At 41.4% G+C, this 16005-nt stretch overlaps 1 protein-coding gene across 2 annotated transcripts in view; it reads right to left on the reverse strand.

Moving 5' to 3' along the window:
* nAChRa7 (nicotinic acetylcholine receptor alpha7 subunit) overlaps positions 1-15081 on the reverse strand; it is a 213064-nt gene extending 197983 nt beyond the window's left edge. The window contains exon 1 of one of the 2 annotated variants that reach the window (XM_018021446.2): positions 14067-15081. In XM_018021446.2, the coding sequence (XP_017876935.1) occupies positions 14067-14112 (46 nt within the window). In that variant the 5' untranslated portion in view covers positions 14113-15081. The remainder of the gene's footprint in view (positions 1-14066) is intronic. The other variant, XM_018021447.2, reaches the window with a different exon arrangement.
* Between the last annotated feature and the right edge of the window lie 924 nt (positions 15082-16005).

Raw genomic sequence — 16005 nt, forward strand, 5'->3', positions numbered from 1 at the left:
AAATAGACTTATGCCACTTTCAAAATAAATTACTCAGATGAGACATCAACTAGGAAATCTCACCAGTCACTGTATTAATATCCCTAATTGACGTTAACTATGTTGGATCAGCAAATTATTAGTTAACATGGCTAGTAAATATCAATTTAACAATGTGCATCCGTTAGCCAATGCATACACGTGCATCATCCCCCATCGCATAAAGGGGCACTATTCAATACTGGTTCATACACTGTATCATACCGGGAGCACGCTAATATCACGGATTTACCCCTCGGTAGGGTATCAGTGTTCGCGGTGGGTGGATACGTATTAAAAAAGTGAATGACACGGATAAATTGGTAAGAAGCGACGGGGAATAATCTCTCAGGTATGTTTCGTTCCTCAGTGCCACCTTCAGTTCGTCGCGTCGTGAAGCGGATCGGTTTCCAGTACGGAATCCGTCTTCGGATCGGATCAATAATACCTTTCTTGAAAGCCGGCTATGAGTGGTAAATGGGACGATCCCCCGACCCTTCGAAATCGAAAAGCACCTCCGCCTGTAAGCCGCCACCGGAGCTTAATAATACATCACCGGCTTAAAGTCCTCTGCCCTTTAACGCGAAATACACGTAGTGCCTAACACGCATGTAATCCGTCGAGGAGCAGAGAATTCTCATTTCCTCGGTGATTGTTTAAAAAAAAATAAAAATAAAGAACGGGCTGATGCCCGTTATTTTCGGGAACGTTTCCCAAATGCATATTCCGCGTATTCGAAATTCATTTTCATTCATCGTAAAGATGATATCCGAACGCGTTAATTGTCTAATAATTCAATGCCGGGGGGCACCGAAGGAAACTTTCATCAGCGATTTAAGACATCCGCGTGATTTATCGCTGTGCGGTCGAGGTAAAAAGAGTACAGCCGCGTTTAACAGCAACTGAATTTATGAATACTGATCGCGCAATTAAGCGAAGTCCGAGCTGCACCGTTAAGAAAAATTAAATTTCAACGATGCCCTTCCCTTAAATCGATTCCTTCGGAATCTCCGATTACAAATGGCCGAATCAATTTGCATAAATTAGTTCATCCAATTCTTTACACGATTACGTTATACGATTACGCTTCACTTAAATTGTAATTTATAAAGAAATTCATGTGACAATGGAAATTATCAAATTTTCAAAAAGTATACCAATTGGAAAGCTAATACATATATGTAATACCATATCGGAATAGAGGCTTAATGGTATCCAACATTCTATTTTTGTTTATTATTAAATTTTCAAAATGTGCTCAAATTAAGAAGTTAATCTATTATACCATATCAGAATAGACCTCGTGGTTCTGAATATACTATTTTCGTTTTACTAAAAAGTAGGGCAATCTTCCAAATGAAATAAATATTTTGTCGAACAACGAGTCACTTATCGTGCGTTCCATTATTAACGAAACGGGTCTCGTGGTCAGGTTGATCTCGTTCGGTCGAAGTTAGCCGCGACCGACGAGAAAACAGAGCCGAGACGGCTGGTTACGCGTCGATTATTCATACGCGAACGTCGTTTCCAGACGGATCGAATTGTCTGACGCTTTTCTCGGATGACTGATGCATCGGTGCTCTTCAGACGATACCGGATAAATATTTAGTCATTGTGTCGTCGTGCCATCGAGAGAACCGCGACTCTTCTCAGATGTATCGCGTTGCCGTTTAAGAAAGATGGATTGCTAGGTTGCGGCGATGGTCGAGCAAATTTGAAGAACGAATTACCACTCTCCTAAATCTTCTCGCGTAACCACGTGTGTATCTTACAATTAGTGCTATTTTCAGTTCCTCAATTTGTTCTGTGGCAATATTAATGAAAATGGAAAAATGAAAATTCTCTTATCAATAAAGAGAGAAAAGATTGGGAGAAATAGGAATGTAAAATATATAAGGTAAATGTTACAATTTTTACTCACTAGCGTATTTTTCTATAATTTTAACGTAATAAGCATATAAGATAAATACAACAAAAAATGTTTTTAATCTTTTTCAACATCATTATGCGTGATTTCATGACTTAATATACGATATAAGACTCAATTGGCTTGTAAAAAATTATTCAATCTCGAAACTGTCACGCGTTTCATGCTTTCATTGCGTTGCTACGTTTTTCATTAAGAATACGAAACTTAGGATTTCAACAGTAAAATAAGTAATGAGTCATGATTCATTTCAACCAAAATAGGTATATATCCAACATCCAGCAATCTAGTGTTAAATAAATACTTAATCTCTGACATGACTTGAGTAAAAGTACAGACATGATTTTCTTATTTAGTAGAAATTCAGACAAAGGCGATTAAAAATAACGAGACCAAGTTTTCATTGACAATGAGTAGAAATACGGATATTAGAGGTGTGTACTTTATTTTATAGGGAAAAATTGATTGTAAATGATTTGTTCTCTGATTCATCTGAACGTGTTCCAGGTGTGATAGTATTTTTCATTATAAATTCTGACTCATATGCTTTCAACATTGCTTTTTGTATTCAGTTGATAGGGAGGTCATGGTTAGCTTAGTAGAAATTGGGACATTTACCTTATTCGTTTAGGAAAAGTGAAAATCAATTTACGATTTGAAAGAATTACTGTTTGTTCAGGAAATAACGATGTTTATTCAGTCTGAACGGAATCGATCGAGATTCCCTTCGACCCAGCGACTGTCGAGAAAATTACAGGGATCTCTGCGCCTACCCTCTGAGAGATAAAAAAGCTGTTTACACGACGTCAGCGGTGTCGACGGAATAATATTACTGTTTACCACGATAGAATAATTCAAAACACCTAGCAATTTCAATAAATACCTTCCCATAATTTATAGAGACCTACAGCAAACTATACTTTCTCTGTTTAGACAAAAGCTAATTTTCCTTCTTTTTTGTAAAAGCTTGCACCCTCCTTCACCTTAGCCAAATTCCATTTCTGTTCTCATCCTCTGGCAACGTCCTGGTTTCTCCAGCGAGTTTCGCACAGGGATTGTACGTGCGTATTTTCTCAAAGAGGGGATGCAGCATTACAGAGCCCGTAATTCAGATAATACAACTTCCGAGCTGTTCGCGTTCCTATCGCAACGATCGACAACGAAATTGCCAGTGATCGTTATTCGTAACGAGGACGAGAAGTGGGGTCATAGTTCGTGGTAAGACACAATAGCGAACTACTGAGTACTCTCGCTCGACTGCTTGAGGAAATAACTTGGAAGATGGATAATCCAGAAGCTACATGGAACGACGTTGCAGTCATAATAATTGACTTGACAAAAGAATACAGAATAAATTGATTCCTTTCATATTTTGGAAATATTAATTAGAAACTGTCATCTAATTACTTAAATATCAGATGTACGTATTAGATTTTCGTTTGCAAACGCAAAAGAATGACGAAAAAACTGATTCTCATCACATTTTGAAATCAAAATTAGTTAGAAGGTGTCATATAATTAATTAAGTATCAGATGTATATGTATAAGTATTAGATTTTCGTGGTAAGATACAATTTGGAACCACTGACTGTTTGAGGAAATAACTTGGAACAAGGTTAATCCAAAAGCTGCATGGAACGACGTTGCAATCATAGTAATTGACGTGACAAGAAGAATAAAAAATTATCCAGATTTTTCATATTTTGGAAGTAAAATTAATTAAAAAGTGTCATAAAATTATTTGAAGCTTAACCAGTCAAAACGACTCGTTTTTAATGTTGAAATGCATGTATAAAAGAAAGGTCGGTAGTTCTACTGTTAAATATTAATAGTAAGTATTAATATTTTTATTTATGACCTGTACAAACTACATCCGGTATTTCACGGTTACGGTCAGAAGAAGGTAAGCTTATTGGCCGAAGATTAAAGCGGGCGTTGTCAAAGGCGACGTTTAAATAAGGAAACAGGTAATTTCTTCGCATGAGACGATTTTCTGTTACCTTCATAAATCTATACGGAAATCTCTTTTCCCGCGCTTTGAACTCCGCGGTTTTGTTCCGGTCTGCCATAACAAGTAGCTGACCCGCGTTATTTTTATAATGAGAATATTATTACGTTGCGAGCGATCACGAAATGCGAAAATGTCAACGGTCCTGCCGACGTTATCTTTAACCCGATGTACAACGGTCTTTCGTTATTATCGTATCATTATAAGTATAATTATATTCTCAGACAACAAAAGGAAACTCCTCCATTCTTATCGACCATCCCACGCGTACTTCAGTTATCCTTAACTTCAAGTTAATTAACAGAAGGCGAAACTTCGTTATATTCAATCGAGCGACCAGTGTTTTAAATTGTTCAGAAGTAATGAATACGACCGCGTCCGCTGGAAGAACAATTTTTCCTAACTGAAAAAATGAAAAATACGGAATGTAATTCTAGACGGGAATGTAATGAACTTCTTGCAACGCGGGTCCGGCGAACCAGGAGCCGCTGGTTAGATTGAAGAAAATGAAGAATAACGAGGAAGGTGAATTAGAGAAAAAATATCCACACGAACAGAAGGAACGGCGGCGGTGTGAAAAAAAGAAAATGAAAAAAGTGGGAAAGTGGCCTGAGACACGGGTGAACCGGCGGGGAGCTGAAAGTTTAATATAAAAACGGAAGGGACAAAGGTAAAAAAAGAGTGGTGAAGACGTGATTTATCAGAGTGATGCGATAAAAGGGAGAAGAAAAATAGGTTGGTAAAGAAACTGCGGATTGGTAAAGGGAATGTTATAGGAGGCTGGAGTGAAAGGAGGGTCGAGGGAGAGATAAAGGAAAGCAGAATATGCATACTTGCGTTTGAACAATGAGCGTCGTGTAATAAAATATAACAGTAATGTTTTAAGATTCCAAAGAGATTTTTTGTAAAGAAGAAAGCACAAATCTCGTGAGTTACCAAAGGGAATTTGGCCGACGCGTCGAGCGTAAATTCAGCTTGATTTTCCGGCGATTAGACGTTCAAGCTCAAAAATCACCATGGGGAAATCTTCCGGCAGTGATTACGTCGATCCCAATTTCATGGAACGTTTCACGCGTTTTTTTTTCTGGTTTAGAGGTAAAATGAAACGCGTAGACCACGTTAGGTAGAGAAAGGAATAATCGAATGCCGTGGCAAGCGTAGGACATTGTCAATGCTCCGAAATTCAAATGAATAATATTTTACAAACGAATCGGTGATCAAGTTTTTCGGTTTTCTCATTTTATTGCCGGGGACAATGTTTATCGGGGTAAATTTATTCCGATGGAAAACTGCGATGGAATGGAAGCCGGTATTTTAGGAACGACGAAGAACAGTGTGGGTGATCACATATTTTATTTACGAGATCGTTGATAATGTAAAATTGCGAATCCTCTTCAACGAGAGTCTGTTTATCCGATGTATGTTAAATTCATGTTGCAACTTAGTAATTTGATCATCGTTGAAAATGTTGGTACGAGTATACTCCGGTACGCAAAAAGGAGTAAAAGTACGCTAAAAGGAGCCGAGTAATAACTGCTCCCTTTGCAGAAATTCTTGAAAAAGCTGGACAAATGGAGTTAAAAAGAGAAGAGGCCCGGCGGTAGGGTTTCCATATGTGTACGATTTGGATTAAAAAAATGCGGTGGTTTTCGTATGAAAATTAACTCGGGGACGTATCAAGGGGACATTTCAACGCTGCCGTTACCGCGGCGAGCTTCTTTTTTTCTGTGAGTTAATTCAAAGCGCACCGTGTATTACCGCAGCTCTATAGGTTACGCGTTTCCACGCTGTTTTTCCACGTCACGAAAAATGTATTTAGAAAAGCGGCGGTACGTCCGAAAAGTTCCTTATGATTTTCGGCCTGTTTTCCAAACGAGTTTTTCAATTTCACATCAAAGTCCCGCGCAAATCGTTGCTTTTTAAACACCCTAGTTACCGAATTGCAACGCGGCGTGCAGGCAAACGCGAGCTCGGAAATCAGCCGGAATACACGGGACAAAGTAAATGAAATTTTAGCTCGTAGGCTGGCAATTTGAAAATCGCGACACGTCGTCCTCGTCGGTAAAGAAAAATACTTTATTCGCACACAATTTGCGACATAGAATAGCACGGGTTCCCCGAGTCAACCAACTAAAAGCATGTTTTAATTAAGGTGAAACTTTTTCTCGTACCAATGGGAGTAACATTTGCAGCTAAAAGGGTAAACTAAAAATTATGATTCATTTTCCCAAACTGTGTTATAATACTTGACTTTATTACGCATCCCATGTGAGTTACTTTGCTGAACAGTTGAAACCTGTGTTTATTTATATTAACGAATATATTTTATAGGAATTTATATTTTCAAGGATCCTTGCGATTTTTTTAAACAGTTATAAATACATTTTATTACAATAATGGAGATATTGATGAATATAAATGAATGTTTCATATTTCATCAATGTTTTTGATGAAGCATTTTTTGTATACATGTAAATACATTCATTCTAGGAGTAAACACGAGTATAATAAAGCTGTTACAAATTATGATTCAAATGATTTTCAATCCGAGGTAACACGCCGTTACGACCGAATATTTTAAGCTTTTATATTTACGTAACACTCATGGAACGAACGTATATTCAAATTATCAATAAATGTGTTACAAAACTGCATTTTTTAATAATTAAAATGTAGATACGATTACCAATACGTTCATTAAAAATTAAATTGAAATTTCTCTCAATATCACGAATCCAAGCAAGTAATTCAAAAATAAGAAAAATATAATAGTATACTACACCACAAATAGATTGTGTATTTTTATGCAATTATAACAAACTCACACGTAACTCACTTATTGTATATGGAACATGACAGTGCAAAATTTTTGAATAAACTATACGCCAATGTCTCACCTGATTGCCCAATTAATTTTGAAATAAGGTGCAGTGCTTCAGAAAGTGACTGACAGATATTTAAATATACAGTAAAGTTTGCCAGATTGGCTTTCTGGATTTATAAATTGCCGTTCCACGGATAGATGATGGTTCAATAAGAAGCATATGGCAACCATGCAGTGCGTATTACATTCTTTTATAAATATAAAGCATTATTTAAATTTTATACTATAAATTATTCCCTATATAATTATAGTATTTTATACATTAAAGTACTTAGTATAAGATTGAATATTGCATTTAAGTTCCTTTGTATATAAGTAAACTATACAAGCTGTATATCTAGTGGTCCTCACCACATAGGCCAAGATAAAGCTACATTCTAATAGTGATGGTTATGAATCTGATATTAAACCACGAAAACAGTAAAAAACATATGTAATAGAATCTGTTAGTGAAATTGATGATATTTAGCTTCTGTGTAAAATTATAGACCAACAATATGTTAAACGTATAGCAAATTATGCTGTCTGAAATTCTGACAATTTGTGCTTGTCCTTTCTATAACTTTGCACACCGTTAATTTTTTATATGTAAAAAGTAAAAGAAAATTCTATATAATATCTTTAATAATTCGTATGAACGAAATTGGTACGTAATCGCAATCACGAATCAAAGGGAAGAATTGCACAAGGAAAAATGAACAGTTCCAATTTTTGACACTAAATACCATATAAAATCGAAAGCAAACTACTAACAGTCTGATCTAACACAGAAGTATCGGACAGAACGTTTCAGAGGGAACGTAAAATTCCTTCGAATATCGTGAAATTGGGCGAGATCGTCTGGAAATAAAGAGGAAATGGAACGAAACGGTCACCGACGGAGCCATTAAAGACAACGTGCGCGGCGGCAGAAGGAAACACGGGCAGCGGCTGAAAGCTTGTTTTCCTGGAGCTTCTCGCAGCGTTTGGCACAGTTTTCACTCTTGACGTGCATGATCGCGCCTGTCGAAAGAGCCGCGCGCGGCGACAAACGGGGCGGAAGGAGAGGGTGAAAGAGCGGCCGTGTGAGCGTGCCGATTCCACCCCTCGGCCGCGTGCACGTACGCCCGCCGCAGGTGTACCGGTGGAAGCTGGCCTGTGTACGCGTGCATCTGTGTACGTCTGGCCGACTCTCTCGTACAGTGTCCTCCGCTTTTCAAGCAGGTAGGCGCGCACGCGTTCGATATTCCGCTGTGCACTCCGATTATACACCCACACACGCCCACGGCCACCCACACGCACTCGTTTTCCACGGTTACGCACGCAACCAGGCCGCGGTGGCGCGCGTACTCGACGCGCGTGCAACCCGACCCGAGCCGCCTCCTCTCTCTTCCTCCCGACGCGGAATCAAGTTCGAAGCGCAACGGAAACCGACCAGCTGCCGTGGCGCTCAGAATCATCGACGTTTGCGGGGGGTGAAAGAGCCTGACGCGACGCTGCCCCGGTGCTCTCGTGACGCAACGTCGCGTCGCGGACGTTATACGTACGCTTCGCCGATTGTGGTGTCGCGAGCTACCGTGCTCGGGGACGAGTGCTCTGGAGCATCGATTCTATCGCACAGCTGACCACCTCGGTGCCACCATTCTCCGTTTCGAGTTGGCACAAAGTGGTCAGTTTCTGGTTGACGACGAATCCCGAAAAGCTCACCAAAAGTCCAAATATAAAGTTTCGGCTTCTCGTCATTTATAGAATACAAGTAGATGTTCAAAGAGTATAGAAGTACATGTAAAATGTGTAAATTATCCACACCTGACAGGTATAAGTCATTAGAAAAATGACCAAAGCATGGATACTAACACAATCATTGAACTCAGAAATGGTACAATTAGATTTCTTAGATAACAGAATACTATGTCTTATCATAAAATCGATAGATATCGGTTACATCCTTATCTAATACTCAAATGTCAACGAGACAAATAGCAAAATAACTTACGTCAAGTTCCATTTTTTATTCAACTCGTGTATCACTTTTATTACGAACGATACGAATTGCACCAAACCCTTTTTTAAAAATCAGGTAAAAAACGATATTGTACTCATAGATCTAATGCTTGCGCGAGCAGGAGTGAACAGAAGTTCGCCAGTTTATCTTGAAATATAGTGAGAGTAAAAAACGAGCGTGTCGTGTACGGAAGCAGAGTTCAGGTATTTTTAGAAATGTCCTATACATGATTTTACACTCTCTGCCTTATCAGTAAACTATTTTTCATACAGAATCAAATTTTCCCACATTCTGCGAAAAGGCATTGTTTCCATGGTCAACGCTTATGTCTGAACCCTCCACTGTTGTTTTTTTATTCGCTTTCCATGCACGGTGCATGAATTACTATAGTCGGCCTTTAATGCAATCAGTTGAACCATTCAACGCTTGTCGCTTTGCGTTTTTCAGCTCGCATTATGTATTTAAAATTTGTAGTTCGCCGACGTGAAACTGTTGCGAAAATTCACGTCTCATTGTTCCCACGTCGATTTCCAGCATCCAGCAAAAATATTATCGACGGAAGTGTAACAGGAATTTGACACGTCCAATTGGTAACGGTTAAATCGCGCGTAGAGAAGAACTGATCTACGGTCGCTCTTCCGTTTCCCCCTGTCGGCGTGAGTCAGGGAGACAGGAAGAGATGAAAAGTGGCAGGTGATTTCTTATTAAGTTTACGCGCGAACGAGGGAGAGAAAACATCGGCGGTCCGCGTTTTACGATGCTTACATAGATCGTAAAAGACACGTTGATCACGTCTTCGACTCACGCCGAGTTATTTATGGGGTCGAAAACGGCGAGCCGTCGGGGAAACGAACAAACGGACGGGTTAATCCTTGGTCTATACCGCGACATAATTGTTTCCGTTTTGCCCCGTCGGGCAAAACAAAAATTAAATTTGCCGTTTAATTCGATTAATGCCCGCTTCCGTCACAAGGAACCCGATTAAAATTCGCTGATCGTTCGTAGCTCATCTTAATGAACATTAATTTTTAAGACACGCGTCTTGTGATTAGTATAACATAAGGTAAATGTCACGTATTTCTCGATAATTTTAATGTAATAAATATATAAAATAGATGCAACGACGTAATTTGATTTTTTTACTGACAGTCAGTAGAAATAGATGAGTTAATTAGTTAATTTTATTTTTATGGTTGCAAGAGTGGCTTCTTTTTTCTCCTACGCAAGAATCATTAGTTAATACAGTATACATTATAACCTGAACATTACAAATTAATCGTATCCGTTGTTTAACAAATTTAAATAGAAATTAAATGTGGTTCTTGTAACAATTTATAAATTCCAATATGTTTTAAGAATTTTTACACTATAGTACATCTTTTCTTTATCTGGTGATGCTCATTACATAAACTAGTCATAAGGCCAACATTCTAATAAAAAAGAAATTTCGGAATCAACATTCTATATAAAAATGATTGTAAATAAATTAAATAATATAAAAACAATTATTAGTGTCGGGTATAAAATAAATGCTTGACAATTTCAGTAGAAATACAGGCATGGATGAATAGAAATAATTACACCGAGTTTTGAATACGAAGATCTGTACTTCAAGACTTCATTTTAGAATTGAACTTTGGAAAAATTAATTTTAAATGCCTTTTTGCCTGATTCATATCGTATATTAAATTCCACACGTGCAAATATTTTTCATTATAAATTTCGACTACATCGTTTATTATGTTGAGCCGATAGCGAAATCATGCGTAGCGGAGTAGAAATCGGTACATTTACCATACATCGTAAGTATACTGTAATCTGGGTAAAATCGGACAATCCATAATCCGTTCCAGCGCGTGTTTGTTCAAATACTTTATTAACACTGATCGCATTCTGATGGTCAGGCATCGCCTGAAATTGGTATGCTCAGCATTCGGTTGGTCAACTCATGTTTCATGCGCAATGTGCGTGACCGCCTAACGCGTCCATGTATAATATGTATTGTATACAGAATCTGATGTACACAGGGTGTGTTTGAAATCTTGTTAGGAAATTTACGTGTACACCCATAAATCAAGATCAGCCGCATTTTGATAGGATGCAAGCCCGCAACTTTCTCCATATATCGTAACAGATTTCCTTTTGCACTTTTATCACTAAACCTACCGTCCACCGACCTAAACTTTTTTATAAAAAATGAAACGAAATTTGGTAAAGATGTAATTATTATTTAATTTGGAGCCAAACTGAATTACCAATGCCAACTCCAAATTACACTCGAATGTAGAAAATATAAATATAGCATATTAATTGTTGAATGTTAATAAAAGTACGCAATTAATTTTAACTTTTACAGACTATAAATAACTGTCGTGCTCGAGATTTGAATTTCCTGATCATCCAGCAAAAAGTGAGGAACTAAATATTCCTCCGCATAATTTCGCTCCTCGTTTTATTCTACAATGATCGGTTGGCTGTTGAGGTCAGAACGGGAGGCACGGCGGCGTGGGCGAGTTGAATCCTTCCTCGCGCCCACGCCTAGCCGTTTGTACGCAAAGCGAAAGGGGGCGGCAAGGTCTCAATTAATCAAGGAAACGGTCACGAGTCCGCGGGATCGCGTCAATTAAAATCCATCGCAGAGGAAACTGATACAATTTCTACTCTCGACAGTGCAACCACTTATAGGTCGCGAGAGATACAGTTTGCCTAATGGATTTTCAGTTCACGTAATGGGAGTTCATGTAAACGTACTTCCATTTCAGAACCAATTGAAGTTACATTTATCTCCCGACATTTCTAACATAATATCAAGGATCATAAGCTAGCCCGCGGACTTTATCCAGTTATAAGACAATTCAATGTGCAGGAGTGATGAATGCCGCGTGTAACGTATAAAACAATTCGGAATATCACAAGCTGAATGGACATTGAAAATGTCCCAATTTCTATTCACGTCACGATTTCTACTCACTGGATTTTTTTCTACAATTTTTTGATGTGATTTTAAGCTAGTGAATAGAAATTGTGATGTGAACAGAAATCGGGACTTTCAATGTTTAAGGTTGCCTGAGCCCTTATAAATCATTCAAATTTTAGCAGTTATTAGCTATTATATTAACAAAACTCTGTGTGTAATTTTAGAAATTTTGCAAGACTATTAAAAAGTCATTACATTTTAAATTCTTATGTTGAATAGCAAAATTTTGATTTCATATATGAAAAAATGCAAATACAACAATCAGAATTTTAAGAATATTTTTAAATGAAAATAATATTAACTTCGAGGAACTTATTTAGGATACACAATAAAAGCTCACCAAATACCAGAAAGTTCTCTTTGTGTTACTGCTGATTACCATAAGAGTACATACAAATTTTAAGTCACTATAATTTTTCAAAAAACCCATCAATTGATTTAAAATTTTGCAGGTAGCTTTTTAATAGTAATAGGAGTCTATAATAACAAATTCAACATGCTAGCATTGTTTAAGTATATAGCCTATACATCCTGAAAACGAAATTTGTAGCTTTTTTATATACTTCGGAGTGACACAGAGTATATTTATTTCTGAATCAAACAATTCTTTAAATTTTACCCTGAACATCCACTAACGGAGTAAAAAGGCGTAAAATACATATTTAAAAATCACCAAAACGTTCAGTGACCTAGTGACTTGATTTTAGTTCATGGAACATTTCTGTTCTATACATTTTGAATTTTATACACGCAATATTAGCGCGGCTGAAGCCGCGACGGTGAATGTTACTACATTTATATATCATCATAAATACTTGTATAAATATAAATCGAGTCCCACAACCGTGATTAATAAAATAGAACGAGATAGAATAGTCGAATTCGCATTGTACAAAGTTAGTTCGGTTGAAAGCGCGGTTCGTTCGAAATGGAATGTAGTGCATTCGGTTAAACGAGCGTTCGCGCGTTGAAAATCGTCGGGGACGAGCTTCTTCTTGCTCGACAAACGTTCCCGGATCGTAGGACGCGTGAAAAAGCGGAAGCTCGTCAACGAAATTTAACAAAAATATCTCGCCGGATGGGCGTGCAAATATTTAGTCTGCGGTGATTTCGCGTAGTGAGTGTGTACGTACAGTCTGCTAGCACCGAAATCGGAGTGTGCTAACGAGATACAGACAGAGGAAGGCACGTCGAGCGCGAAAGAGAACGAGAGAAAGAGAGACGTCGCGCTGCGCGCCACGAGGAAAACGTAACCGATGACGTCAGAGTGGCAACACGCTACGTAGTAAAAGCAACACCTTCCCCCGGGCTCATTTGAAAATCGCTCCGCGTCTTGGAGCCCCTCGACGCGACGGTGATAACGAACCTGAAGCCGGCGCGAACGTTGAACTTCCGTTCGCGCTAACGCTCAAAGTGACGAGGTGGGGCGCAATTGGCCGATTCTGCCACGCATCGTTTTCACTGATTCGCGAATACGCCGTTACACGGGAACTCGATTACTCATTACGCTGAAACAGAACTTCACTTCGCGCGACGGAAAATTGAATGCAATTAATTATTTAAATAATTCTCGGAAGCCTGACGTCGGCAACGTAAACCATGCGATAATTGAAATCGAAAAAAGGATCGTAATTTGACGCGTGGGACGGTCGTAAATTTGTTTGAGAATCCGCACGTCCGGGAAGATTAAAACGACGGTTGTAAATCAACCTCGTCCTCGATCCCCCTGATTCCAGCTGTCGTCCGGAGTCGGTTGACAGACGCGATCGCACGCGAATGTTCCATTTCGCGCGGGCCAGACGCGTAAAAATTGCCCCGACAGGCGTCATTATAGACGACGAAGATACATCGATATTGTCGCGGCGCGAACCTTTCAACCACCTTCGCGCCGCGAGAACCGTGCTCCCTTCCTTATGCAAATCCCTACGGTGCGGCCTATATAGAGGCACGTCTCGCGTGTCGCGAGTTAGTAAATAGTACTCCCGAGACAGAGGCGAGCAAAGTAAGAAAAACAAGTCGACGGAAGAGACAGACAGATAACAGAAACAGAAGCGGTGTAACAAAACGTACCGGCGAGAAAGGAAGAATGAAAAGGAAAACGATTCCATGGGAATAAGCGGATAAAACCGGAGTTCGCGTTGCGAACGAGAAATCATCGTATCGTCCCGAGGACGAGAGGCCAGCGCGATGAGAGGAAAAAAAAGAGCCGTCTCCCCTCGAAGGGAGGATGTAATACAGGTCGTTCCGCGGTATAGACGTTGAACTTACCCGATGCAGCCAGGGCTATAGCCGCCATCAGAGTCCAACGTCTCATGTTTGCACGTTTGAGGAATCGGAGCGGGTAGCTCCTTCCTCGATCACCACCACCTCCGCCACCACCGGCTTCTTCTCCGCCTCCTCCACCTCCTCACTATTCGGTTGTCCTCGCACGTGGCTGCGAACAGGCGTCGAACAGGAACGGGCCAGCTGCGTGTTGTTTTTCGTAGGCACTGGGATTAACTTGTTTAATTTTCTTCTCGCAGTAACAAACGACAAGCGTCGCGAGGTCGTTCAGTCTTCTCAGGGTCCACGCGAACGTACGTGCCTCGGCGATAGCATCGTTTTCGTTCTGTCAGGGGCACGTGACAGTCTCCGCGGACCAGCGGCGTGTCCCTGCGCGTACACCTCGCACGCACTAAGCTTCACCCCGATACTGGCTTCCTGCGGCATCGTTGGGCATCGAGGACATCTCTTCTCGCTTGCCTACTTTCATTGTTACCCGTTTGTTCTCTTCTCGTCGTTACGGCTCTCACGTTGGCTCTCCCCGTGGCTACCACAGTTCCGCACGAAGCTCCGTGCACGCTGAATATATAAAACCGAACTGTGCCTGACGGGTCGGATGCGACGGATGAGCCGCGTACTGGAAAGAGTCCGCGAGCACGCGAGAGCTACAAGCACGGCTCGCAGACGCGTTGTCTGTCAGCGAGCCAGCTCATTCGACCGACCGATCCGAGATCCGGTAACCGCGTCGTCCGATCCCCGCCAATTCTCAGAGCGCGTCTGACCGTCAGCACCGTGACGTTACGGTTTACCATCCTCCGTCCATGATCTGTCCGAGGATCGATGCTTTATCGCGAACGTCGCACCGTTTCCCCCCAGTCCGTTGCGTCCTCGAGTGTGCGTCCCCCGCGTTATCTCGTCACAAGCTTGCCAGATGCGCCCTCGCCGGCGACCAACGCTGGACTGATTTTCATTTGGCTGCAGCGCCGCGCGGTATCGCCGCCTTGGCTCTCTTTGGCGCTAGCGCCCCGTGCGGCCTACCGCCACCGATGCTCTGTCCTCTCCGTCCAATCCTACCCCGTCCTCTATTTCCCTGCTTTTCCGTCCCGCTTCGATCAACGCCGCCACTCTCGCTCCCACGCTCGCCTGGCTACCCTCTCCGTCGTTCCCGTTCACCCCCGAGCGGCTCGCATCCGCGCATCGTGGGGTGGCGAGGTATAACCATGCGGTACAACCCCCTTCCGCCGTTCTCTCGTCGGGGGTTGCCCCTCGTCCCGCCGCGTACAGTGTATGCCAACATCGCCGGAGAAGAGAGAATCGTTACTATGGCGAGATCAATATGATAGGACGGCGCATGCCTCGGTATCCTTATACTTCAACCCTCCGCGACTCGTCTCGCTCCAACCCGCGCCACCGCCGCTACACGGTCATACCCCGTTTCCTTCTCTCTTCGCGTTCCCTCTTCTTCCGTCTCTCGCTCGTTCGAGTTTTACTCCTCTCGCACGCTCGCCACTCCACTCCGTCGCCTCCACCCTTGCGCCCCGTCCCGCGACGCACGTAGGGGTGAGAACGTAGAGCAGTAGGTGAGCGCCGCGTTGACTTAAGTCGCTTCAGTCAACAGAGAACCGTATGCGGGAGGACTGCCGCGGCTCCTCTCTTTCCGAGTCCTCTTAACGCCCCGATGATGCTCCGATTCTCCTTTGTGACGGCTCTCCTTCCTCGCAGCCTGCATTTCGGCTCCTTTCCCTTCCACCTTCTTTCGGTTATACGCGAGCTACATGCCGTGACCCCGTCCCTCTACGCGGAACCCGAAAGGAGCAGCGAGATCTAGAAATGATTTCGAATCCGGCATCCCTTCTTAATCCTTGCTCCTCTTTCGTGATTGATCTCGATCCCTGGGATTCGCGAATGTTCATACCCTCCGCCGTTCCGAGCTTCCACTACCGTA

The sequence above is a fragment of the Ceratina calcarata genome, unplaced genomic scaffold (genome assembly GCF_001652005.2).
Source record: "Ceratina calcarata isolate Rehan_Ccalc_2016 unplaced genomic scaffold, ASM165200v1 scaffold253.2, whole genome shotgun sequence".
Lineage (NCBI taxonomy): Eukaryota > Metazoa > Arthropoda > Insecta > Hymenoptera > Apidae > Ceratina > Ceratina calcarata.